This window comes from Triplophysa rosa, linkage group LG11 (genome assembly GCF_024868665.1).
Source record: "Triplophysa rosa linkage group LG11, Trosa_1v2, whole genome shotgun sequence".
Taxonomy (NCBI): Eukaryota; Metazoa; Chordata; class Actinopteri; order Cypriniformes; family Nemacheilidae; genus Triplophysa; species Triplophysa rosa.
Window position 1 is genome coordinate 13,053,057 of NC_079900.1, and position 26,702 is coordinate 13,079,758.

Sequence of the window (26,702 nt, forward strand, 5' to 3'; positions counted from 1 at the left end):
CATATTTTACCACGTTGTCAGTAAATATTGCATCATTTGCACTGTAACGAAGTTGTATTTGTATCCACATGCACCGCCTGCAAACGTTTATTGGACAGCAACCCACGTGATTTATGTAAGAGGTAAAATGATTGGCCAAGCGTGCTATTGAATAATTTAAGAGAAGAACAGCGCACTTGACTCATTTTCGTAACATTTTAAACAAATACTGAAACGCCAGCAGTGAAAATGTTAAGGTCTTTATTTACTCTCTTATCAGCCTAACATGTTATAGAGATGTAGTGGTACTCGTTTATCTCGGCACGGCAGGTTTTAACCTAGTGGTGAGCGGTGTTACATTTTGAATGTGAATTCACAAGTGTTTGTGCTGTATCAGCTTACAATTGTTCCACCAGAAGCTGCAACGTTTTAAAGTTGATTTTAGCCTAGTCTAGATATTTTCTTCCCGAGAGATGGCATCGTTAACAACCACAGAACCAGGTTTTAATCCTGGGATTATGGGACTGGAATCAGTAGTCCCAGCTAGCATGTTTGCTCCAGCCCGCGGCTGCAGCGATGATGACGCGGCAGAGTGCTTTGAGGACGGGGACATGTTGAACGGCGAGACCGCGGATCTCGGCATAGACTTCTCTAGTAAGGTAGGCCTCATACTGAATCGCGTTTGTTGGAGTGAATTAGTGTGTTTATTGAGTTCGTACTGGTAATATCTTTAATGCACGCTGTTTTTTTAAATAATGTCTTGAAATTGCGTTATTTTCATTGTCATTTCGTTTGTGATTACGTTAAATCAACGATCGAGGTTCTTTGTTTTTTTTAAATGTTAATCGATCTTAAGCTAACCAGGCTACATTCTCTAAACGTTGTAACATGTTTCGTATTATCTGTATCATGTGCATCAATCACAATGTAGTATAAGAATTTGGCTTTCTTTTTTATCTATATGTTTGTAAGTGTAGCTAATTATGGGCTGCATATCTACATGTAACGTTACGCGAATGAATGTTGTAAACCTTACATTACAGGACCTGATGAAATACCTGTGCAAGTTAGGGCTGTCACGATTATTAAATAATCGTCTCATCGCGATTGTTTCGGATCATCGCAGTTATTGCACATCTCTATAGAAGACACTAGGGGGAGCTGTAGTGTATCTGCATATTGTATATTTTATTGTATATATTGTAACTAAAGCATGGTAATACTTGTAAAATGTACCACCACAACACAATCACTTAAAAAAAAAAACTAAAACATATATCATAAAAATAACCTGCAGTACAATTTAATATTATTTCAGTGTGAAAACCAGTCTACCAAAATCTCATTAACATAGAAGTAAACTTTTATTGTAGTCTTGCAAGTGAGAAAAAAACAGATTAGAAGCTTTTCTATGACTGATAGTATTTTAATGGTGGCTTCAATTCACTCCTGATCTGATCAATTTACTTAATTTACAAGTATTTGGCGAATGTATTATTGACGGGTAAAAGCCTAAACCTTAAGTATGATGACCCAATTTTTTCCTATGTATTTCCAAGAAAAAGAACATAGTCTTTATATTCAGAACAATATGGTCGTTTCAAAGCTGAATAAAAAATGTGAGAATTAAAAGTCAAAGCTCTAAAACAGACAATTAATCGTCATAATCGCAATGATTTATTAGACAATTAATCGTCAGCCAAATTTCATAATCGTGACAGCCCTAGTGCAAGTACGAGGGAATTCCCTTTAGTGGGGTGGAAACACAGGATAGATAAACAAATCAGAGAGTGAGATTTATATCAATTGATAACTTGGTCTTAAAGTTTTAACAAAATCTAGCAGTAACGCTTTAGCGGACTTTCTATTGTGCTTTGTGTCAGGCAAATGTTTTTTTTTTCAATATTCAATGAGAATTCAGAGAAGTGTCATTATGAGATCGTGAAACGGAATCTGTTTGTGTACTTGCAATTAATTATACAAGAATGAAGAAAGTGCTGTTTAAAATAGTTTCAGGTGAAATTTAGCAGGTCACTTCTAACACAGCTGGACATGTCATGTCAACTGGCTGCATACTATAGTTAAGGTCTGCTACACAGTCACTTGTGAATAACCTTGAGGAATGTGTGAACCAGGACAGATGGCTGTTAATGAAATGGTATTGGTTTAGCAGGACCGGCAGTTTTCTGCTGTGGCAGCTGTCCACAAACCATCCATCAATCCAGTTTTACACTGAGGATCTGTTTTCAGATGAGCTGAGCTCTCTTTCTGCTCTTCAGGAGGTTTTGCATTGAGCTCTGTCACTCCACCTTGTGTGACTTAACATGTCAGGGCGTCTGATGTAACATGCAATAAAGTCAGGCAACTCTGCTCTCTGTGTCCATTTGATCATTGTTGTCCTTTGTTTACACTGTCATAGAAATAGACTGAGCATGTAATGTTTTTATGAGGAAAACAAAACATATAAAGAGCTTTAAAGCTGTTACATTCTATAACAAACTCTTGTGCTGTTCTTCTTTGTCACAGTTTGCCTTGGTCAGCCCCAATGGGGAGCAGTATGACTTGTTACTACGGCAACTCCGCGAGAGGATGGATGAGGGCTGTGGGGAGACCATCTATGTTGTTGGGGTGGGGTCAGGTAAGGGCATGTTATCTATGAGATGAGACCCACAATACTTTTGTCTGTTCATAATACGGCTTCTGTCGCTTTCAGATGGAGGTGATTATGGTTTAAATGAGGGTGATATGCAGGCCTCTGTGGCCACTATAAAATCCATGAGTGAGCAGATCGAGGCAGATCTCATCCTGCTGAGGGAGCGTGCTGAGGCTGGTGGACAGGTCAGAGATTACCTGATTCGCCGCCGGGTGGGAGAGGCAGACTTCCTGGAGGTTAGGTGAGTGGTTGTCATAGATGCAGTTCCTAATAGGGATGTAACTGTATCAAAATCTCACTATATGATAATACTTTGGTTAAAAAGTCCGTCCACGGTACGATATTTGTTGGACTATTTAAAATGACAAATGATGACTTGGAAACGTGCCATAAGCGGAAAAGAGGATCTTTTCTTTATCCTCTAATCATAACTGTTGCTTAGAGGTATGAGTTATTGTATGAGATGGGTCAAATGACCTAAAAATCCCTTTTATAAAAGAAAATAATTGCACCAGATGGACCTTGACAAAGGAAACATCTATTATTTTTTCTAACATTCTCTGTTTGGCCCGGAAGACCTATAATTTCATTTAGTCATGTGACCACGATAAAATGAGACAATTTTGCTATTGCGATAACACTATATTGATAATATTGTTACATCCCTAGTTCCTAATCTACACTGTGGTGTGGGCTGTGATTGTATTGAAATTGTAGCCTTCATGCACTCTAGAGCTCTATATATATACTCAGTTCAAGTGTTTTCAGAGAATGGCCGATGATTCAATCTATGGAGTATTTTTAAAGTGGAGGATGAACAAACACAAATTTGCATTACAATTCCAGTAGTCCATTAAATGCATTCACTATAGTATATTCCAAGTGTTTCAAAGCTAAAGATCAACAGACTGGAATTTAAAGGGATAGTACTTGCAAAAATTAAAATTCTGTCATTTATCCAACCTGTATATGACTTTGAGAAATGTCTTGAGTAAATATTTTGTTATTTTTAAGGTCCTACTTTGGTTTATGGAGTGTCCAACAAATTTACGTACATACACGGTGTAAAAACACTTTTATTTTCTAATAATAGGCAGTTATTGTTGCCTTACTTCTTGACTGACTCTCAAATGATTTGTTCGGCGATTCATCGGTCTAATCCCTCCTTTCTGTCAGCACACTCTGATCTGATTGGTCAGATGGTCTATTCTGCTGTGATTGGTCTACCGTGTGCAGTGTTGCATATGGCACGTAGGTGGGCATTACACGCAGTGACTCAAATCTGACCAGGAACTGAAATTAGAATGAGAGTCGACTCCTTTTTTTCCCAAGCCAATAACTTTTATTCGTTCACTTTCGGCTTTACAACTTGGCAGACAGCTTACATTCACATACAGCAACATTACACATGGCATGAAATGTAATTTTATGGACATTGCAATAGTTACTGTTTAACATCCATACAGTGAAAGTCAATTGGAGCCAATGTTGTTTGGTTACCAACGTTCTTCAAAATATCATCTTTTGTGTTCTTCTGAAGAAAGACACTCATACAGGTTTAAAATGACATGAGGGTAAATAAATGATGAAAGATTTTTCAGTTTTTGGGTGACCTATCCCTTTAAGCAGTTATTAATTTAAAGCCTATATAAAGAAAAATGTACTAAACTGTGAGAGACATGGGACAGGTTTTTTATTTTTATAATGGTGTTTTTTTCAGGGTGGCTGTAGTAGGGAATGTAGATGCTGGCAAGAGTACATTACTTGGCGTGCTGACTCATGGAGAGCTGGATAATGGTCGTGGCTTTGCCCGACAGAAGCTCTTCAGACACAAGCATGAAATGGAAAGCGGTCGTACCAGCAGCGTGGGCAATGACATCCTGGGTTTTGATCAGGAGGGTCAAGTCGTCAACAAACCCGACAGTCATGGCGGAAGCCTGGACTGGACCAAGATCTGCGAGAAGTCTTCTAAAGTCATCACCTTTATTGACCTCGCTGGCCACGAGAAGTACCTCAAAACGACTGTGTTTGGAATGACTGGTCATCTGCCTGACTTCTGCATGCTGATGGTAAGGAAAGGACACGTGGCATTACACACACAAACTGCATGTGAAATTCAGCAAACACATGGCATACACAGATATTGGGTAATAGAATGCTGTTTAATTAGATGGAAATGTTTTGGTACTTAATAAAATCTATTTAAAATCAACATTTTGTCTGTCTGCCATCTTGGATAAAAATGTGCTTATTTGTCAAGCATGCAAGCGATGCTGCCAGCTATTTTTGCCATAGTTTTATTTAGAGGCACAACAGTTTGAAGCTCGCATATGATGCTTCAAACGTTGCCAAGGTAGGCAGCTCACTAGGGTTTTGGTACAGAGCATATGCGTCTCCAGTTGGGCTGGTTCTCAAATGTCAAATCTTCAGATTTATTTTCTCTTTCACAGATTGGAAGCAATGCAGGAATTGTTGGTATGACCAAAGAGCACCTTGGCTTGGCGTTAGCCCTCAATGTTCCTGTCTTTGTAGTGGTCACAAAGATTGACATGTGTCCTGCTAATATTCTTCAAGGTAAACTGTACTCCATTTATGTATTTGCTATAAATGACAGATAGGTATAGGAATTGTCATGCTAATAGTGGTTGTGCATTTTTAGAGACCTTGAAGCTCCTGCAGAAGATCTTAAAGTCTCCGGGCTGCAGAAAGATCCCTGTGCTAGTCCAGAATAAAGATGATGTCATTGTAACGGCGTCTAACTTCAGTTCTGAGAGGTAATGCTCCGCAGTTCACATTGTTAGTTGAAATGGGCATCGGTCAACTGCTGTTGGGTAATTTGCATGTGAAGTGACCTCAGTTTTGCAATGCTTTCAACCCAATGTCTTCATATCGATATTTGTCTGTTTGTTTTGTAGAATATGTCCGATCTTCCAGATCTCAAACGTCACAGGAGAGAACATGGACCTACTCAAGATGTTCCTGAATCTGCTCTCCTCCAGAAGCTCATTCAAAGACCACGAGCCTGCTGAGTTCCAGATAGATGATACCTATTCAGTACCAGTAAGCATGCTGTCTCTCTATCTATCTATCCATCCATCCCCCTCTTTTAAAAGTCTGATATGTATTGACAGGGTGTAGGGACAGTAGTGTCTGGGACAACCCTTCGTGGGCTGATTAGGCTGAATGACACCTTGCTTCTGGGACCGGACCCCTTGGGCGCTTTCCTCCCCATTACTGTTAAATCCATTCACCGCAAGAGGATGCCTGTGAAAGAGGTTCGAGGTGGACAGACGGCTTCTTTTGCTCTAAAAAAGGTATGAAAATTAAAAGCTTGTGATTAAACCTGCAACCTATGTATTGTGAACCAGTTCTTTAACCAATCAAACATATGTGGCAATGTCTCGCTATTCATTGCATCTTGCTTGTTCTTCCATATTGCTCTCTCGTTTAGATTAAGCGTTCATCAATAAGGAAGGGCATGGTCATGGTGTCACCGAGGTTAAACCCACAGGCATATTGGGAGTTTGAAGCCGAGATACTAGTTTTACATCACCCGACGACTATCTCCCCTAGATATCAAGCCATGGGTGAGATACACACACAGACCCACTTGTTCTTCTCAGTTACTGTGGGATCCTGAAGCAATTTGTCTCATCTCTTTCGTTTGTCTCTCTCTCCTCCCACAGTGCATTGCGGCAGCATCAGGCAGACAGCAACTATCCTGTCTATGACCAGCGATTGCTTACGCACAGGAGACAAAGCTACCGTACACTTCCGCTTCATCAAAACTCCAGAGTACCTGCACATAGACCAGAGGCTGGTCTTCAGAGAGGGGAGAACGAAGGCTGTGGGCACCATCACCAAGGTTAGTCAAATGGGCTTTAAAGGAACAGTTCACCCAAAAATGAAAATTCTGTCTTCATTTACCCAACCTGTATTAATTACTTTGTTCTGATGAACACAAGGGAAGATATTTGAAAGAAAGCTTGTAACCAAAAAGTTTTTGGCCACCATTCACTACCATAGTAGGAAAAAGCTTTATAAATGTCTTTGTTCTGTTGATCACAAAAGAAGATATTTTGAAGAATGTAGGACAGTAAACAGTTCTAGGGGCACTTTGACTACAATCACCTCGAGGGTCAGTTAATGATGACAGAATTTTTATTTTTGGGCGAACTATCCCTTTAAGAATGTTTACGGTCTTGGTTTTTTAGTTGCTACTGTCAACAAATAATCAGCCGTCAAACTCCAAACCTCCACAAATCAAGATGCAGTCCACAAAGAAAGCTCCAGCTAGGAGAGAGGATGGAGTTCCGCCAACCAATGAGGAGATGGCAACGGCGATATCACCAGCCACCCAGAATAGCGTACCACAACAGGTAATAACTCAAGCCCAAGGTTTTTATTTGAATTTTAAAGTAACAAGTTGAGTTGAGTTTCTCTTCCGGCTGGGGATTTAAAGCCGTGCGTCAGTCTGATCTGATCTAACTGCTTTCTGTCACTTTCTTCTCACTCCACCTGTTTTTTCTTTTCCCCACCTACATCATGTCCTTTTTGTTTCTTTTCTGATGTTGTCCGGCCCCATCCACGTCTCGCACACACTGCTCTGTTTGGTTTACTCTTCTCTCACATTTTTAATGCTTCAGACAGAGATGGAGGAAGACCCTCAAAACAAAGATAACAAGGTAAAAAGGGAACAGGGAACAGTGACTCCCCCCATTACCCAGATTGATACCATCACCTGAATTGTTGTATATAAACTCTCACATTTACTTTCTGTAAAGACATGGCATAAGGATGGCATGACATGTCTTTCACCTCAATTATACTGTGGCATGAAAATGTGTGAGGCTTCGGACCACCTGTTTTCAATTTTGGGTCTTGTGAGACTATGTCAATTAACTTATTGTCATTGTGACACTTTCTTAGTTTTTTATTTCCATTTTTGGATACTGAAGTGCTTTCTCCAATCTACTCATGCAGAGACGACTATAAAGGAGAAATTAATATGTAAATGGCTTGCTTAAAGCTTAAAACACTGAGGCTTTACCAGCCTTTTTTTGTCTGGTCAATTTAAGATTGGGGAGCGTGTAGAAATGGTCCTATTGAGAAATTCAGAAATTACACATCAGGTCCTGTGTGATACAAATGACCTGCATGTTATTACAGAGTCAACACTTATTTTTAATAACATGTAATGGTGTAAAAGACTAATAATTATATATATATATATATGTGTGTATATGTGTGTGTGTAAAATATCTTGTGTAAACTTTGGGAGTAAATTACCTTTTCTGTTTTCTTCTTTAAGCCAAAGTCTGGAGGCAGAAGACGAGGAGGTCAGAGACATAAAGGGAAACCTCAATGCAACACCACAGTAACCCTTGGTGCAGTCGGGGGCTGCTAAACCACTCCGGAGTTCCCCTCACAAGAAGCTGAACAGTCCAGTATGCTCTGTGTTTTACTCATGCCTTTTACCTGCCCGTATGGATCATACCACTTCTATGACAAGACCGAGGAGACCACAGAACCAACATGCACATTTGTTATGTGAATTTTAACTTATTACAAGACGTGGGCGTTTTTAGACTGTGTATATACCATAGATATTGAGACTATAAAACAGACATACTGCATGCTGGTTCTGTTTTATGTCAATTTAGGTGGGATAATATTTACATGCGATGTCATGAAGAAAACCCTTTTCTTACCGAGTATAACATTACGTGCTAAGTGACTGTCATTCTTATCAATTTTAAGATATTCCTGTTTAAATGGTTTTGTTAAGCTTGGGCTAAACTTTGCATTACGTAGCTGATTATTTTAAAATAACTCCTAACAGGATTTATGACAACCATGTGTCATTACTGAATGAGTTTTATTGTGGACCACGATGGTATGAACTGAGTGTTTAGGCCTATTACACACTGTGATTGCAAAGTTTGTTGGCAGCTAATTTAATACGACATGCAAAACAAAAACTATTCTCACTATATATTGCAAGTTATCACAAATATTTAAGTTTACCAAAATGCAGTCAGGTGGAGTAGTAATGCTACTTGGTAGATTACCCAGATTCTGGAAACATTAAAATTGTCAAGGTGTTTAAATGAACAGTTCAAGATTACCCAGTGAAATTTACATGAAGTAGGAGATGAAATGTAGATTTTTTTTTGTATGCCACAGATTTTAGTCTCTCTCTATATATATATGATTCAAGTAATATTTCCTGTTAGGGAAACTTTACTTAACGGAGTGCCAGTAGTTAAAAAAAGTTTTGAATGTGAAGTTAAAATTGTTAATGTTATGCGTTATTTTCTCTAATGATTGATAGTTCTTTCAGAACAAATACTTGCTGTAAATTATTTCCATTGGTTCTTAGAGCCTGCAGAGCTTTAGTAATCACATATTGAGACACTCGGACCGTTATCTCTGTTTACATGTTGTGAATTTAATTTGCCACAACTATAACAATAAACTGATGTTGACTATTTCAACTGTGTGTGTGTCGTGTGACTGTTTGTTTGATCCACCTTCTAATAAAGTAGCTAATAAACTGGTTCCTCAACAGATAGACAGGTTCTTACAATGTCTATACAAATGGGTGTTGCATGTACAAAATGCAACAATGCAAAACCTCTTGGAGATATAGATTTATTTACATACACCGTGCATGTAAATATGATCAAAAGTCCTGCGAGTTGTGCCAAACCACTGCAGACTTTTCTGTTCAGCAGCCATTTCAGGAACTAAAAGGAATCATTACAGTGACGTTGCGTTTCACAAAGTTGCAGAAGAGATTCTGCTACATCATTCTGACTTAAAGCCTGCAATTCATGAGTAATGCACGGGACTCACATTCTAATGATACCTTCATCTAATTTACATACAAAAAGTAAATACTACTTTTGTAACTATATGTAACTCCAGCCAACAATGAATCACTCATTCTTCACAGCCCCCACAGGTGTTTTTAAACTACACTCTTCAGCTGTGACAATTTCAGTTGGGACACGAGAGACAGAGATCCGATTACAGTATATTTGTTTTCACTACTCCTTCCATTATTAAACTTGCTTTTATTTGATATCATTTTATGTTCATTTGAGCTTACAGACAGGAGCTGATTTAGTCACACTAAAACAACAGAGTGACTGCTGATTCCAACATTTTTGGAAGATCTTAACTTTTTAAGATTTTAATTGTTGGACATAGCAAGAGTAAACGGACAAGGTGTGTGAGTCTAACATTAATTTGTGATCTCTGTAATCCTGCCCAAATGGTGCAACATCTATCTTTCAAGAGAAAGAGGAAGTGCTAGCAGGCAGATCACTCTCAGGCCCTTTCCTCAGTTTGGTTTCAAAAGGTGCGTTCCTTTTTTACATCTACATACAGACAATAATGTCAGAAGAGTAAAGCCCTCTGCATATATAATGTACCAAGACACATAAACACCATTTTAATGTGATAGAAAATAAATGTTCATATCTGGTCCCTGTATTTCTGCAGATGATTTGAAAAGAAGAGTGGGATTTGGCTATTCATGTACATCACAGGATATGGATGAGAGGCGCTGGTCTAGCCGTCTATATCCCAGCTGAAGAGGTGATGCTTCACCAGCATGTCCTGAACTCCCTCCTTAAGAGGTTTTTGCTCATTTTCCTGGAAAAAAATTTTTTTACAACAGTGTAAAATTAGTCATTTAGTTATGTGTCTTACAGTCCAAATGTTATTTTCTTAGACTGTTTGAGGGATCAGCAGCTAATACATCTAGGTCTCTGCTGGAGAACATGGCTTATGGGGCCATGTAAATGGGTTGACTGCTCTAATGCATTGAACATCATGTTTAATCACATTACTGTAGTCATGACAACCAATTCATGACAATTCTTCCAACAGAAGTTACGTTTTCATTAGTTAATTCGTTAGTCATTAAAAGCGTTGTTTAAAGCGGTTTAAGGAGATTAGCCATCGTATTTACATGGTGTCTCAGAATGACGCTTTTGGGCAAAAACGTATTTCCTTAAGTGTGTGTATATAAACCATCTTTAAAATCCCACCAGATAGAGCTGAAACATGTATGGAGAGAGTAGAATTTGTTCTAGAGTTGAATTAGCATTTTACACACAGGCTGCTGAACCAGTCCTTTAGTCATTTAGTTTTAGGTTTATTGACTGTGTTAATACCTACAGCAGCTAATGCAAACAGCACAGAGCAAAGTAAACACTCCCAGCACACTCCTGGTAAGCAGGCTAGTTACAAAGCAGCAGGCTAGCTAGTTACCAGGATTACCTAGAGGTCCCAACTAAAGAGGTGATGTTGGACCAAGACATCCACCACTTCAGATTTCAGAATGGAAGACTTCTGGAATAGCAGACAAACATGCAAGCGCATGTTACGCCGTGTGGAGACTGTCTATGTGCACTTGTGTGATGGTCACTTTGTGTGAAATTACATCTGATACGTTGAATGAATATAAATGAATCTCACCTCTTTTTTGGTAGGCAGCTCACAATCTTGGGAGAGACTGAAGGCAAACTTTGAGAGAACTCTGAAAGTACAAAACACAAACTCAATTCAGAACAGAGTTTTCGTGGGTGAACTATTCTTTATAGTAGAAGTATATACTGTATAATGACTATGAGGACAGGCCTTGACTATAACCCATTAATTAGCATTTTACACAGTCCTAATCTAGGACTGTGTAAAGTGTTGAGTTTACAGTTCTTAGTCTCACCTGAGTTCACACTTTATCTGGACCCAGCCAGGACTGCGCAGGAAAGACCAGGGATGGTACCATTTCTCTACGGCACTCATACAGGAACACAGTACCTCCAACCACAGGTGCAGCACCTGCTCACTGCATTAACACACACACACGCACAACTCAATGAAGAAAACACATACCATATGCTTGTACAATGAATCAAACACAAAAAAAGACAATTTATGACAATAGGACAACAAAAGTCTTACTTCAACCCCACACAAAGGAGAGAGCGGAACTTTACATCCATTTGAACATGTACAGCATCATGGCTCATGTTGACAGACTGCACCGCCTAAAATGAAAGATAGAGGACGTTCAAACCAGAACACATAAATCCAGCACAAAAAGCTTTAACAAGTTTTGCCATTTTTCTGCCATGTGATGACTAGTAAAAATGATCAAACTCACTCTGTAAAGCAACTCTTCCGGTGTGAGCACCTTCCCATCTTCATCTAACCTGAAGAAAAAAGACCAGCATTTAAATCAACATGAAGTCCTGTGATTTACATACTTCATGAATCTGTACTAGTATTACCTGTAGGTCTTACACAGCACCAGTCTGGAGTAAACTGAGTTAAAGTCCCTCTCCACTTCTCTGCTGGCCGCCTGTCATCAACACACACAACTACCTTTCAAACACTACTAACATACATGCATATGTTCAAAAAAGGAAAACAACCTATTATCACATGTATTAAGACCCTTCTATCACTAAGTAGTATTAGGAGTATATTATATTATATATTGCAAGTATGAAGTAGCTGGTGGTCACAGATACCTCTTCAATGAAGAGCCACGGATGACATGGTCCACCCAATATGGAGGGCTTCTTCAGGCCGTGCTGAAAAATAGCCTTGAGTGCAGGACACAATGTCCCTCGAACCAAGTCATTCACTGCCTCGGTTACAGTGTCATCTCCTGCCAGTGAATACTGAAAGACAAAAACATCAACATCCTTCAGAAAGACCAAGAGAAACAGTTAGTCCCGGTCTCAGAGACTGACATGGTCAAAGATCGTTGAAGAGAAAGAACTAGCAGATCTTCATAATGATTTACGATTTATTTGTGTCTTTGGAGGAATTCATGACTGGACCTTAGAAACGACTTCAGTGTACATAAACTGCACATACCTCTTTACTTCTTTCATCCAGGACTTCCACAAATTTAGCAGGAAACCAACCTAAGATATAAGGGTTGTGGAAGATACAGATCAGTTTAGTTTATTGATTAATATAAACCGAGGGAATTAAAACTGTGATGGGTTTAATGGTTACAACGATATCTCAGCTCACCTCTCAGACCGTTCAGCTCTCCCACCCAGCAGTGCTCATCTTTCTGTGAGATGATCTAAAGAGGGACAGAGAAATAAACACACGAGGAATAAATCACTATTAGTTAACATGTGCAAATGAGAGAAACCGCAGATGCCTACCGTGATGATGTCATTCTTCCGGAAGCCCAGTTCATCATCGTCATGCCGTTCAAAGTCCAATAAGGCTTTGGCTCGTCTCCGTCGATTCCGAGACACAACCAGGAAGTTCTCATGATCCCTTTGATGACTCTCCATAGAGTAGTCAGGTGTCAAATCCTAAAAGAGGGAGAAATGAGAACAAATGAGAAATACAGATATCAACGTTAACAATAATGTTTATATTTAATGCAGCTCACAAAATAGCAGATCTATGTGGAAGAGCATCAGAGCTGGATAGAAACGTGCTTTTTAAAAGAAATTATAATACTGGAGTGACTCATTTTAGCCGAATACAATAATACATCTTTTTTATGAGATACCTACTTTATATATAATTGCTTAATAACCAAAGACTCCGCATAATGCATTTGCGGGGAATGCGAGCATGTTGCCAATTTTCTGTTGCATATGCCCAATTCATGCAGTTCGACAAAACTCTGAGTCATCAGGTTAGCTTACAGCAGATGTACATGACTCACAGCGTTGTGGTTCAGCGCTCCATAACTGATTGAATTGGCTTTTGGCAGACACTTTTATTCAAAGAGATTGTATTCTTATATTGTATACTGTATACATCCAAAGTATACTTTTTATGTCAGTTTGTATGATCTTTGGGAACCCATAACCTGGCATTGCTAGCACCATTAAAGTGAGTGACTGCTGTAATCTTACAGTGCTGCAGTTGCGTGGGTCCAGGCAGTGAAAATGTTCAGCGGTGTGGCCGATAGCTTCCCTCAGCACTGCCACCAGCTCTGTCTGCTTAATGTTTTTGGCCTTCAGTGCCTCAACCTCATCCTCCCCGAACAGAAGCGAACTCAGGGTGGACTTCCTGCGCAGGCTCTGTCTGCGGACCACCTGCACAATTACACACAAGGTTGACTCATTTGAGATAAGCACTTAATCACTGCCTCTTATAACTTTCTTAGTCCGTTAAAGTAAATGGCTGTAAACATGGCTCAACCAATCCGAATGTAGACTCAATAAGTTTGATGCTTTCAGCAAATAAGAGCTGAGATATAAATAAATGTGAACGCAACTGGAGAAACAAAGGTATGTGTATTGCAGGTGCAGATGATGCTGACCTTGTTGAGGTTTGTGTTGAGGGAATGGGAGTTGTTGGAGTTGAGCTGGGCCTGCTCTGCCAGAATATAAGCTAGATGTTTATGTCTGTGTGCATCGAGGCTTTCCTGAGACAGAGACCCTGCCAGACGCACGGCTTCTCCCAGCACTGCCGCCCCATCCTCTAACTGACTGGGCAGATCTGACAGCGTGTTAAAGATGGACGCTGAGTTCTCAGAGGACACGAGCTCGTCTTCCTTTACAGCACAAAAGGAAATGTTTATTGCTTATGAAATATTATTATTTGCATCTCTTGAAGTTAATGGATTTCATTCATTTTAACACTTTCCAATAGAATCAAAGCAAAGTGTTACCTTGACCTTCAGCATTCCCAGTGTAACCTGAAACAGCACTACGGAGCCCTCATAGAAGAGCAGGTCCCAGATTCGCAGCAAGATACGGATGTCCACCACACTTGCGAACGCAGTGAGGAACCAGTGCAGCGTGATTAAAGACAGCTCTGAAAAAACGGCAACAAGAGAACATATCAACAAGATATTATTACTTATATGATGTCAACAGCTGCAAGGCAGCTTGCGTCTTACCGATGTCGTGCTCCTGCAGCAGCTGGTCCAGACGAGGCAGGTACTGAACTATGAGCTGTCGGAGCACCCGCTGGTCGGTCTGCACGCCCAGCAGAGTGGAGGAGAAGTACGAAGGTGGCAGCAGGTCTTCTATCAAAGCGCACATCATCCACAGAGCATCCTCCTCCTCTAGGAACAGTAGCAGACACGACACCACCTGCATCAGAGAAACCACACACGTCTGAGAGGATGCCACCTGGTCAATCTCTGACCGCAGAGAGTCAAAGAGTCACCGCTCACCATGCCTGTGCCCTGGCAGTAGCCAATGTCTGGATACAGCCACGCCAGCCCTTTCAGGACCCGCCTGAGCTTGGGCACCCCCACACTCGAAAAAGTGTTGAAGCACGCATTAGTGGGCATCGTCCGCAAGAGATCTTTCTCTATCTGCAATGGAGATGGAGAGAGAGGTATAAAGGACTATTAGATCGTTGGAAGATCAAGTCAGATGGATGGTCCGTGCAAGTACAGCTTATACAGTATCTACTTGTAAAAGTAAATGCATGAACAAAAGTAAACTGCATACGAGATTTATTACTTGATATTTAATGTGCATCAGTAAATGTTCCTGAGTCAGATCTGTACCTGTTTGGCTGCTGTGGTGTCGTCATTCGAGCTGTTTTTAACTATTTCTCTGTAGGAAATTTCAGACGTTCTTTTTTTCTGCAGGGCCCCAGACAAACGCATCCATAACTTAGGGAATGCATGAAAGAGACAGTGTGAAAAGACAACATAAACATGAACATCCAGCAGATATGCAGTTAAAAGATCACAGATTTGATTCACTCTACCGGTCGCCTCTAAAATTAGCAATGCAGCATAAACAAGACATTACTAAGACATCATGTCCTATTTCAGTGACACTAAGAACCCCTCTAGCATGAACACGGTTGCCATGGGAAAATTACATCAGCAGATTAGCTGCCTGATGGTGTGTTAAGACTTAAGTATAGTTCCTTTTTAGTCATACGCGAGAGACAGCGTACAGTGCACGTGACTCAAATTCTGTCATCAGAGTAGTACACATGCACCGCAAGAATTTTGTTACCTCACGTACAAAGTATGCGCAGGTCACGCATGCGCATTCCTAATAGTTTAACCACCAGGTGGCAACAGTGTCCTGGGAGCATCGATTAGGCTTAACACAACAAACATAGTCTTAAATATGCTGTGGATACTACGTATTCGCCCAGGCTTAATGCTGACCTGTGGTCTCATGCTGTGCGGTATCCCCCCCAGCACGAGGGTCCGAAGACGATCTGACCGGGGTAAGGTAGGAGAGATCTTGTCCCACGTCAGGTCTCCTACAGTGTGGTTGTGTGTGAACTCCAGGTGGGCCTGCCAGCGAAGTCTTTGCTGAGGGTCTTCTCTCTGGGGGGATCCTTCACCACGCAACCATTTTCGTGTCTCACCCCCATCTGACCGGCATACATAAAACAATTATTACAACTCTCATCTGGTAAAAGAAAAAACAAAAACGTACCACTAGGCTTTTGATAAGTGTCAATATACCTCACCAACCTTCACTATCAATCCGGAACCCAAAATCATCGTACTGCAGTTCGGATTCCATACTGGGGTCTTTCTGCAACATTAACAACAGTGTCTGAGTACAAACTAAACCACCTCCCAATGAAGATAAAACACCTACAAAAATGTTGGGCCTTTGGGTCATTCCGTGTCAAATCAACAATTTTTTATATTTCCCGGCTCAAATTTTTTTTTTTTTTTTACAGAAGCAAGACCAACATCTGGAGTGATGAATAGTTATTAAGTAATCAATTAATTTGTAGAGGAAGGTAAAAGTGTAAATTTTCACCTGAAATTTGGAGCCATATTAGAGGGGGTAAAAAAATTAGATGAGAAATATGCCAACATCATAACTTTATTTTTACTCATATATATATATATATATATATATATATATATTAGTAAATCTGTTCATTTTAGAAATCCTTGATGCATTTTATGCCAATGGTGAAAGCTCAAAAATGAAGAAAGGGCACTTTTTGTGTTCTTTTTACAAAATAAGCATGCCTGTAAGTAACTCCAGAACTGTTAGAGATACCTTAATGTCATTTTATATTCTTGTAATTGACCAACTTCTTTTGGGAACTACATTTTTAAAGCCCTATAAGCTTCAGTCTTAGAGAAATGAGGATCTAAATGTGGCTTCCAGGGTTTTTCCTGCATAGAGAAATTGGAGGCGGTTGCCTCCGTCAAATGTCGTGCCGCCTCAGGCTCTCGCCAAAATTATGTTGCGAGTCTTCACAAGAAATGCTGCGTGCATTTATCAGACTGTCATTTGTAACTGCAGTTGCGACATTACGCCACAGCGGAGGCGTTTCGTTATCAGCACACTGAGGCGCTAAAAAGAGATGCAGAACAAGAGCCAGCCTGTGTTTAGTGATGGGAAGTTCGAGTCATTTTTGCAATTTGGATGTTTGAATCTTGTTCAGCAAAATGAACGAATCTTTTTTCGAGTCATTTCGTTCATCTGAGCAGAGTTAAATTAATGTTGCATGTTAATAGCCAAATTACCCCATAACGTTTATTTATGCTAGTTTTGATCAGATATATAATAAGAAATAATTTATATTGTAGTTAGGGACAAGTTATGAGAAACAGTTAATTAATTATTTCCTGACAGCATTTCTGTAAAGTTATGTATTTATAATTCATTAACAATTTTGGGTCACTCAGGTATGCAATAACGTTTACAAGTTGTTGTTTTTTACTAAAAAGTCTCATGCAGTTTGCAAAGTATATAATAGGCTATTGAAATCATTTAAATGTGCAATTATTTAATAAGAGATCACTTGTGTAATATATGCATTAGACATAAACACTGACTTTACTAGTGTTGCTTATGTTTATATTTTGCCAGCACAGTTCTTATGCAAAATAGTTAGTTATTAAGAAAAACTAAAAACATGCAGAAATCCACAAGAAACATTTATGAATATACTGACAGAAAAAAGAACAGAAAGGTACGTTTTAGAGAAGATGTTTATTGCACATATCTTTTGATCATTTTATAATATTTCTTCCTATAATACAACATACAACACGTACATCATGCATTTGACTGATGATTCGGGAAGTGGTCACGTAACGTTAAAGACTCGGACTCGAAGACTCCGGTACAGGCTGCAGGTTTGCCTGCGGAGCTACTATTTGACAAAAGAACAAAAGGGCTCGGACCCGATGACTCGAGAGACGAACTAATCATTTCTCTTTCCGGTATAAGGACTCGGACCCGATGACTCCGGTACAGGCTGCAGGTTTGCCTGCGGAGCTACCGTTTGACAAAAGAACAAAAGGGCTCGGACCCGATGACTCGAGAGACGAACTAATCATTTCTCTTTCCGGTATAAGGACTCGGACCCGATGACTCGAGAGACGAACTAATCATTTCTCTTTCCGGTATAAGGACTCGGACCCGATGACTCGAGAGACGAACTAATCATTTCTCTTTCCGGTATAAGGACTCGGACCCGATGACTCGAGAGACGAACTAATCATTTCTCTTTCCGGTATAAGGACTCGGACCCGATGACTCGAGAGACGAACTAATCATTTCTCTTTCCGGTATAAGGACTCGGACCCGATGACTCGAGAGACGAACTAATCATTTCTCTTTCCGGTATAAGGACTCGGACCCGATGACTCGAGAGACGAACTAATCATTTCTCTTTCCGGTATAAGGACTCGGACCCGATGACTCGAGAGACGAACTAATCATTTCTCTTTCCGGTATAAGGACTCGGACCCGATGACTCGAGAGACGAACTAATCATTTCTCTTTCCGGTATAAGGACTCGGACCCGATGACTCGAGAGACGAACTAATCATTTCTCTTTCCGGTATATAATCATTTTGCGCATACCATTGAGAAGTTGTGCATTTGTGTATCCTGCAGCGAGCGTCCATTCGGATTTTGAGACGTTCTTTACGCGGTTTTGCATTGGACAATCCACACACAAACAACTTCAGATCCATGCACAACCGTGCATAAACTATGGCCTACCACTAGATGGCAGTCTCACAGAGCGATGCAGAGGTTTGCGGCAGAGGTTGCGCTAGACATTTAAAATACAAGTGTAACTTGTGTTCACGGATGACTGTGCATGCATTTGTTAATCATTTTGAGATGAAATTCATCCCATAATTGTGGGCTGAAAAGTTAGTTGAAAATGATAAAAAAAGCTTTATTTGATAAAAAAACATTTCTGTTTGGTTGAATAAAAGTAATGTTTTATATAACTTAATAATTGTCATTTTTATCTAATTTTATTAGAACTTTTAATATGTCAAACTCGAAGTCACTTTGGTTAAGCCACTAAAAGGTACGGTAGGCCTACGTGTGTGTGTACAAGATCAGGACGGCACCACCTCCGCCTCATTTTGATCCAGGAAAAACCATGGCTTCATGAGAAAACTGTTAAAATGGACACATTTTCAGTCATCAAAAACTAAATGTGGGTCAATTAAAAAAAATCTGTCACTTCATTTCTTTTAAAGAGGAATTTCTGAAGAACAAATAATGTTGAAACTAGAAATGTATATTTTTTCCTTCTATTAAAACAACTGCACTAAACAGTTACTGTCAAAGTTACTGTCAAAAATAACCGGGTTAATGCATATTAACTTGCTCTGAATAGTTTATTTATAAGATTCTATATTTCTTTGAGCTATAGGGTAATTTTAGGGATGTTAACCTCTGGTTGAGTTGACACAGAATGACCCTTTTATCAAAATGTCTCAATCTAGCCACAATGCCATAAGTAACCTGATAATACTTCGCCAAGATCTCCTGAGGCCACATGCTTGGAGTGAGCGCCGAAAAAGGGCCCCCAGGGGCTGGAGTATAACTACCTATCGAATAAATAAAAACACTTTACCTGTGCTTGAAAATACATAAAATTATCACGAGGAAGGGATATATTCAAGTAAGCTAAAAGTTACTTACTTGACATGATCGTAGAGTTTGAAAAATGTTTCTCTGGCGTCTAAAAAGAGGAGACCGTTCAGAGCAGGTCAGGTCAGATTCCAAAGACCCTAAAGAAGGAAAACCAAGTATGTCAGCACACTCCACATTGACCCACGTTTCTTAGAAATTAGGTAATCAGCACAGACAAAAGAAATATCCAATAACACCACTTCTAAGTGAATAACAGCATGCTATGAGGAAGTGACTGAAAGATTTGTGCTGTATGCAATGCTCTCCTTTGAGTGAAATTTGACATCACATCATGTTCTGATAAATAAATGATGCCGGTGGACAGACAACATACTGACTTCCCTCTCCATGGCACTGACATCAGCTAATATAAGAGAGTCTTTGTTTCTCAGCTGAACTCATGACCAAATCCATTTGGGGTGTGAGGGGAGATTATAGGGCCACCCACATGAAACGAGAAGGAAGCAAAACTGATTCGGGTTCTTATCCTTGGAATCTCACCTAATCTTTATACTCAGTGGATATTTTGGTCTTTCCATATATATATATAGATATTCCAGACTCTTCTGTGTTTTAGGAAGCTTTGCAAAGTTAATGACGGCTTAACTTGCTCGAGGCTTTTCAGAGCATAAACTAAGGCACCATTCAATTCTCTCATTTAAGTCAAATAAATCTCTTCCTCGTTGAATGAAAGCCAAAGTCTGTTGAGGAATAGAGGGAATGGCTGCTTGAATGCATCATAACAAAATGTTTCTTATCTCTGCCTGTGTGTGTGTGTTTAGCTGAAGGAGAGCAATGGAAAACCTTGATGTTATCTGGATATGCATTATACAAGTACAGGACCCTGGGTCCTTGTAACACTAACTTATTCATAATATTATATAGAGACAGAGCACTCATTTGACCCATTGAAAAAAGGGGTCGTGAGATTTTTCCAGGACGTTTTGCCCAAACCAGGCACAACAACATACTGCATTTAGCTTTATTCTGTTTCTGCAGCCTCACCCTTGATACCTTTGCCCCTAGTGAAATCTACAAAATCTCAATCCTCACAAAAAATCCAAATCAATATGGGCAGACAAATTTCCTCTTGCCAAAAACGTGTCATAATAGCTGGGTTTTCATCTAAATATGAAGCAAAACTAAATCCAAAAAAAGAAAAGAAAAGTGAAATAGGTGCGTTTCCATCAAGTTGTTGCAGTGGATAATGGTGTTATTGGTAACAGTAACCAGTAAATAAAACAACATCCTGGAAACCAGAAAGACATAATTTGTGGAAAGTGACAATTAGTTTTTATTTAGCTCATCAGATTTAAAGTTTGCTACGTCAGACTTTATTCATAAATGTGTTTCCATCTCCCAAAATTCACATTAACTCTTTTTTTTCACAATTCATTAAGTCATTGCGAATTAAGGGATTTTTTTTCAGAAATGTGGCGTTTCCATCATTTGTTTCTGATGTGATAAAACATAGCTATTGTGTCTAGGGCTGGGCGACGTGACGATGTTATCGTATATCGCCGATGTCTCGCAAATATCCCGATGTCGATTACAACAGACATGATACCAGACGATAATTGATAATAATGGAAAATATGCGTTATAACATTATCATGCGATGTAGGATTTAGCGTGAACGTTAATGTTCATATGCCCAGGCAGTCAATAACAGTGACAGAATTTTGGAAACGCTGTTTTGTTCGGTCAGTTGAATGTGCTGCTGTTTTCTGCCGGTCGCTGCACAGACAGACCAAGAGAAAGACGAGCTGCTTCGGCAAACCAAAGTCCATATTCCCGTAACAGTATAAAATAAACAGGTAGGATGATTTTATAGCGCAAAAATGCCTGGTAGGATAATCTGACGTGTAGGATGAAATTTCAGGAGATCTGCAACATTTTTCGACTGCATTAAAGCAATGGTTTATCTACACGCTTTACCTGATGAAAGAAGTCACTGCACCACTGGTTTGTGCGAGTGGCGCGCGTATGTGCACGCGTCCCTGCATGCGTGTTTGTTTGGCACTTGGCGGGTCCGGAACGAATTCCCTCCTGGTCCGTATCCGCAGATTGATCATCTGCACAACGTTGCATGAAGTCAAACACACCCGATATTAGTGGATATCGCGATGATTTTAAAGTCAATTATCGATTAAAAAAAATTTAACATCGCCCAGCCCTAATTGTGTCCAAACAGTGCACAATACAACAAAATCCCTCTAAGGAAATTGTGGCACTCGGTTATCAATACCTCCAGACAGCTATTTCAGTCCTGTAGTCAACGATGTTCCAGAAATGTCAGCTGCTAACATTTTTCCAAATATCTTTCTTTGTATCAGAACAAAGAAATGTATACAGGTTTGGAAAAACTTCAGGGTGAGCAAATGAAGACAGAATTTTCATTACTGGGTGGAGTATCCCTTAGTAAGAGCTGAGACCTGTGGTGTTGCCCTGAATCATGTGGGCCTGTTTGCCACAATAAGTTGTCAAATATAGCCTAGAAAGAATCACAGATTCACATGACAGTAGTTCTTTAAACATACAGCAGCCTAATGCCAATGAAAATAATAAACCAATAATAAACAATAAATCCGATTACAAACCCAAAATCTATTAGAACTACAGTATGAAATGGATACAGATCCATGCATAGCAAACACATCCCCCTCCAGTGTGCTCAGTCAGGCTTCATTAGAGGATAGTCATGACAACAGAGCAGACTCCTTTCCATCATCTGCTGGGTCCCTGCAGGAGTCTCCATCATAAACAAACACTCACTAACAATGACACTCCGCCAAGGCCGCCAACACTACCGCTGGTGTCATCCCTATGGCAACAGACCCCACAGCAACCAAAAAGACAAGGCAGAGCAGCTGAAGGCATCCCATTAGTGTGTGTAGAGTGAAATTGCAATTAAAATTGAAAATGTCTTATAAACACAAGTTTTGGGATATATGACCTACTGTTGGCGAGTAGACGCATGTAGAACTCAAACTGCTGGCGGATTACCCAAGTGGAACAATAGAAATAACCACTGCAACTTTGTTATGGAGAAAAATGGCTTTAAAATGCAGAATTGCAGGTTTGGCGGAGCAGCAGGTGTGATCAGAAGTGCACAGCTGTGATTGAGAGAAACGCCTGCCAACTAAAGGCCATTCATGCCATGAGAGGAGCGAAAAGGCACGTGGCATCTCTCTGACGACAGCGAGAACGGGGGGGGGGGGGGGTGGGGGGGATGGGGGGGTGGTTGGGGGGGTTGTGCTTGCTACATGACTCACTGTGTGTTGTGACTAGAAGCTGGAGGAAGGAAAACTGGAGGAGGCCAAAACTGAAGCCTGGCTGTGTGAGCATCACATCTACCAGCTTGTCCCGGCTGGTATTTCCTGCAGGATCTGCTGACCTGCCCTGTGCCCTTGTTAAGAAGGGCGTCAACCACTTAAACAAACAGAACCAAACCTTACATCCACAGTATACTGTACATATGTCAGGGGAGTGCCAGGACAAATCAAGAAATCTGTGTTATTATTGCCCAGTTGTTTTGGTTCAGTAAAATGATTCAAGCACAATACATTCAAAGTTTACAGCAACCTATAACAATGGTTTGCATTTCGCCATACAGTGAGAACAGCATACACATAGCACGTAGACTTTTGACTAATCAAACAAGCCAGTGGGGAAAAGACACTGGTGTAACATTGACACCTGACAATACCCATTCAAAAATATAGACTAGAGAAACGTCTCATACATCATCTCAGCATAATCGCACTTTTGTTCAGAAGAAACAGTAAAAAAAAGCTAAGAATCAATGACAGAACGACAGTCACGACGCATACCATACGTCACCTAACAAAGGTAACGTTACGGCTGCAGTGTACACCGCACCGGCATCAGTAACAGTTTATATGGCATCAAAACACATACAACTGACCACTGAGATATTCAAAGACATTATCTACACGTACAAGAAATTGTTTTCATAAAGTAACGTTGACAAAAAAGCTGGTCTTGTCAAGCTAAACTCTACGTGCGAGATCAAACATATGTTTCTAACAAATTCTTATTTAATGCGACGGCATTACAGTTACGTATAACGTAACGTTACAGTGCAACGATGCTCTCAATATGAACATATTCAGCTCGCAATACTCTCAATAGGTGCAAACAACCACAAAACAGACATTTAAATGTGCGATTCTTTCTTAATTGATACCGAGAAAAACAGCCAAAAGACGTACATAAAAGAAATAAAAGATTGTATTTTAGCTGTGAGACAAACACTTGCGGGCTACTTTAAAGCTATCCAAACATCATTAATCAATGCACTTGCCGCTATTAGCAACCGAGCTAGCGAAACAACAAATGTCATATCTTCTTACCCTATGTCATGTTGAATCTCCTGTAATTACAGCTTCACCGCGTGATGAAATTACGCGAATATACCGCGGCTGTGTTTTTAGGTATGAGATGTGTGTAAATGTTACACAGGTTTTCTGATGGCGGACGGTTAACTGCATTGACCGACTGTTTTACGTCATACACCTGCTCGTGTCGCGCACAGTAAAATCATATCCTTCCGCCAGAAGCGATTTCCAAGAACTAATTCCCATCCTGTAAACGCACTGGGTGCACTGCATGCTGTCTCCATTCACATTTAAGTAAGAAAATAATTAAAGCCTACGATTGGATCATAATAGCAGTGGCAATTCTTTTAACTCTAAGTAGTGCTTGGCTTGGCTTCACTATCCCGTTGTCAATGCAAGATCAAAAATTGATTAACTCTGGACGGACAAGAATATTGTGACGTTACATTAAGGCGTGCAACTTTTTTGTCCTGTCATTGTACGCCATAATAAGATATTAAACAGACTATATATTTTCTTATTTTATTAATGTTAGCCGCGTTGTGTGACTAATACAATTATTTATGTAACAGCGGTATTTTGAATGAACTGCAGAAAGCTAGACGGAGAACAGACTTTACATGTCAACATCCACATGACATATTCATCCGCGTCTTGATCAAACTTCATGACGTAGCCTTAAAGCGCTGATTAATCCGTTTACGTGTACTGTAAAATATATTTGATTGCTCCTCGTTTAAAAATGTTTTAAAGTTTGTTCTTTGCTACCCATAAAAATATAGCACCTCCATGCGCTGCCACAGAGATTTAAACATCATTATTTAATAATAATAATAATAATTTCATGTTCATGTAAGTATTGTTTGCTGGACAAAGAAGAAGCTTTACACATCCCAAAAAAATATTTATAGCAAAAATAGTTTATATTATTTTGTGTGTTTCATTCGGAAAAAACAACCGTAGTTCTACTAAATTGAAGTGGCAGTGCTAACCGACACCACAAGGTGTCAGACTATTGCAAATTATTAAAACAACAAACCTGTGCTGCTCTAAAACACGTTTTGTGATAGAATTCACGCAGACACAAAGTAGAAACAGAAAATAGATTCATAGGAGTCATGTATACTTTCCAGAATTGTTATTTTTTATATCCTTATAGTGAGTTTTTCTCACTACAGTTCCCTTTTTTTCACTCACAGGGCCTTTGTAAAGTAGTTTTTGCACAGATATAATGAAAATTGCTACAGTACAAATAACATTTGAATAGATGATTTTTTTTCTGTTCAGGTTTATACATCCAATATTACTCTTATTTTAGCCAATTGTTTAATATGTTGTCTTTACAATAGCCCACTTATTATTTATTTACACAACCTAAATGTTACCTAAATTATTAATATGTATATTCAACCCAATTGTAAAGTTTGAAATCCCCTGCTCTAACCGATCTCTGGCAAAACTTTAACACCTGCCCTTTCATGCCATAGTGACATGTCAAAAAGGAGGAGAAAGTTAAGTTTACACGAATCGACAGGTTAGTTCACGTATAAAATATTAAAGATAAAATTTATATTCAAATTATAATATTTTATTAATGCACAAGAATCTAAATATGGTTCCTACAGCACTCTTAAACACTCTTAAGTAACCAAGTAACCAAGCAATAGTCATCTGAAAAAGTTTCAGAGATATTTGGCTGTAAAAAAATAAAAACGTTTAGACATGAGCTACTTTTATAGCACTTCACAGATTGAACTTCTTTGGAAGAGTTGCTGGAGGGAAACCACTTCATCTGAGGTTTGCTAGAAGCTGTGTGGTGACCTGAAACTTTCGGATGAAAATTGTGGTCTGATGAGACCACAGCCAAGGTCTCATCAGAAAGCGAGGTCAACTGCAGCCCAACACTCAGGTAACACCATCCATACTGTCAAGCACGCTATGACAGCATTATGCTCTAGGGTACCTGCTCTTCGAGATAAACATGGAAGCTTGTTACCATTGTTGGCGAAATGGAAAAAGTCCATGTCCTGGGGAGAACTTCTTGTGGATAGTCTGGTTTTCAAAGCACAACTTAAAAACAAAATGTATATTCCACAACAAACTGTAAAATTTGAAGCAAGTTTAAATAATCACTTATTTTGCACATTCAGACATACTTGTCTTAAATAGTCACCACATTTTATTGTGCTCTGTGAAAAATCATTTAAAGATGTCATTCGTCAGTATTCATTAAATTTAAAGTGTGTTTTCCGGTTAGAGGCTGGTAGGCATGGTAACAGGACTTGCGTAACCTGAATGTTTTTGTCTAATGTGTCTGTGTTTCTGTTTGTATATGTTGTTCCTGTATTCCCAATATAAAACCCTTTTAATAGCGGCTAATCATCAAACACATAGAGCATCTGTATTCAGTGGTGTATCTAGTTTTTTGTAGTGAGTATACTCTGATTTTACCTCCCAGCCTACTCACCCGTCCCAGATCGACAACCCATGAGCTCCACCACACTCACGAATGCATAGAGTACATTTCTATATGTAATCAAGAGCATTCTGTAATCAAGATTTATTGCAAGCAAGACTTCAATAGCCAATGACAGCTGAGGGGACTTGCTGGTTTTGTTAATCACTGTCTCTCAGCCGGTTAAGAGTTTCATTTAGCCTTAGATGGTATATGTAAACAATCCCTAAAGCACAGGTTTTATCAGCTGGCAATTTTCAATGCACATTTGTGATCCATGTGAAAAACCAGCTATAAAGTCATTTATTTTGTGATATAGCCTACTATTTCTACATAAACCCACCCTGCTA

The 26,702-nt window shown here is 39.5% G+C and overlaps 2 protein-coding genes across 8 annotated transcripts; one reads left to right on the forward strand and one right to left on the reverse strand.

The window, feature by feature from the left end:
• The first annotated feature begins 150 nt into the window (after window positions 1–150).
• Window positions 151–9,118, forward strand: gtpbp1 (GTP binding protein 1). Of its 4 annotated transcripts, none has more exons than XM_057345718.1 (13): window positions 151–638; window positions 2,506–2,617; window positions 2,693–2,873; window positions 4,353–4,701; window positions 5,083–5,206; window positions 5,292–5,406; window positions 5,548–5,692; window positions 5,764–5,946; window positions 6,084–6,219; window positions 6,319–6,497; window positions 6,901–7,011; window positions 7,279–7,317; window positions 7,944–9,118. In XM_057345718.1, exons 1-13 carry the CDS (start codon window positions 453–455, stop codon window positions 8,037–8,039), a joined length of 1,956 nt encoding a protein of 651 aa, XP_057201701.1. In that variant the 5' UTR covers window positions 151–452; the 3' UTR covers window positions 8,040–9,118. The 4 variants fall into 4 exon arrangements, with proteins under 4 accessions (XP_057201701.1, XP_057201699.1, XP_057201700.1 ...); XM_057345716.1 differs by having other exon boundaries at window positions 152–638; window positions 6,847–7,011; window positions 7,944–9,115; XM_057345719.1 differs by having other exon boundaries at window positions 535–633; window positions 6,847–7,011; window positions 7,944–9,114.
• A 175-nt stretch (window positions 9,119–9,293) lies between these two features.
• sgsm3 (small G protein signaling modulator 3) lies at window positions 9,294–24,096 on the reverse strand. Of its 4 annotated transcripts, XM_057345714.1 has the most exons (22): window positions 23,913–24,096; window positions 19,546–19,634; window positions 19,366–19,451; window positions 16,095–16,158; window positions 15,780–15,991; window positions 15,159–15,266; window positions 14,817–14,960; window positions 14,538–14,733; window positions 14,307–14,452; window positions 13,956–14,189; window positions 13,546–13,728; window positions 12,835–12,990; window positions 12,695–12,749; window positions 12,533–12,582; window positions 12,181–12,333; window positions 11,938–12,008; window positions 11,811–11,859; window positions 11,609–11,694; window positions 11,370–11,492; window positions 11,123–11,183; window positions 10,925–10,996; window positions 10,184–10,294 (listed from the first exon to the last, which is right to left on the reverse strand). In XM_057345714.1, the coding sequence occupies exons 2-21, from the start codon at window positions 19,550–19,552 to the stop codon at window positions 10,925–10,927; spliced, it is 2,256 nt and encodes a 751-aa protein (XP_057201697.1). In that variant the 5' UTR covers window positions 19,553–19,634; window positions 23,913–24,096; the 3' UTR covers window positions 10,184–10,294. The 4 variants fall into 4 exon arrangements, with proteins under 4 accessions (XP_057201695.1, XP_057201696.1, XP_057201698.1 ...); XM_057345712.1 differs by lacking the exon at window positions 10,925–10,996 and having other exon boundaries at window positions 9,294–10,294; window positions 23,913–24,095; XM_057345713.1 differs by lacking the exons at window positions 10,925–10,996; window positions 23,913–24,096 and adding an exon at window positions 21,475–21,585 and having other exon boundaries at window positions 9,294–10,294.
• Window positions 24,097–26,702: the final 2,606 nt, after the last annotated feature.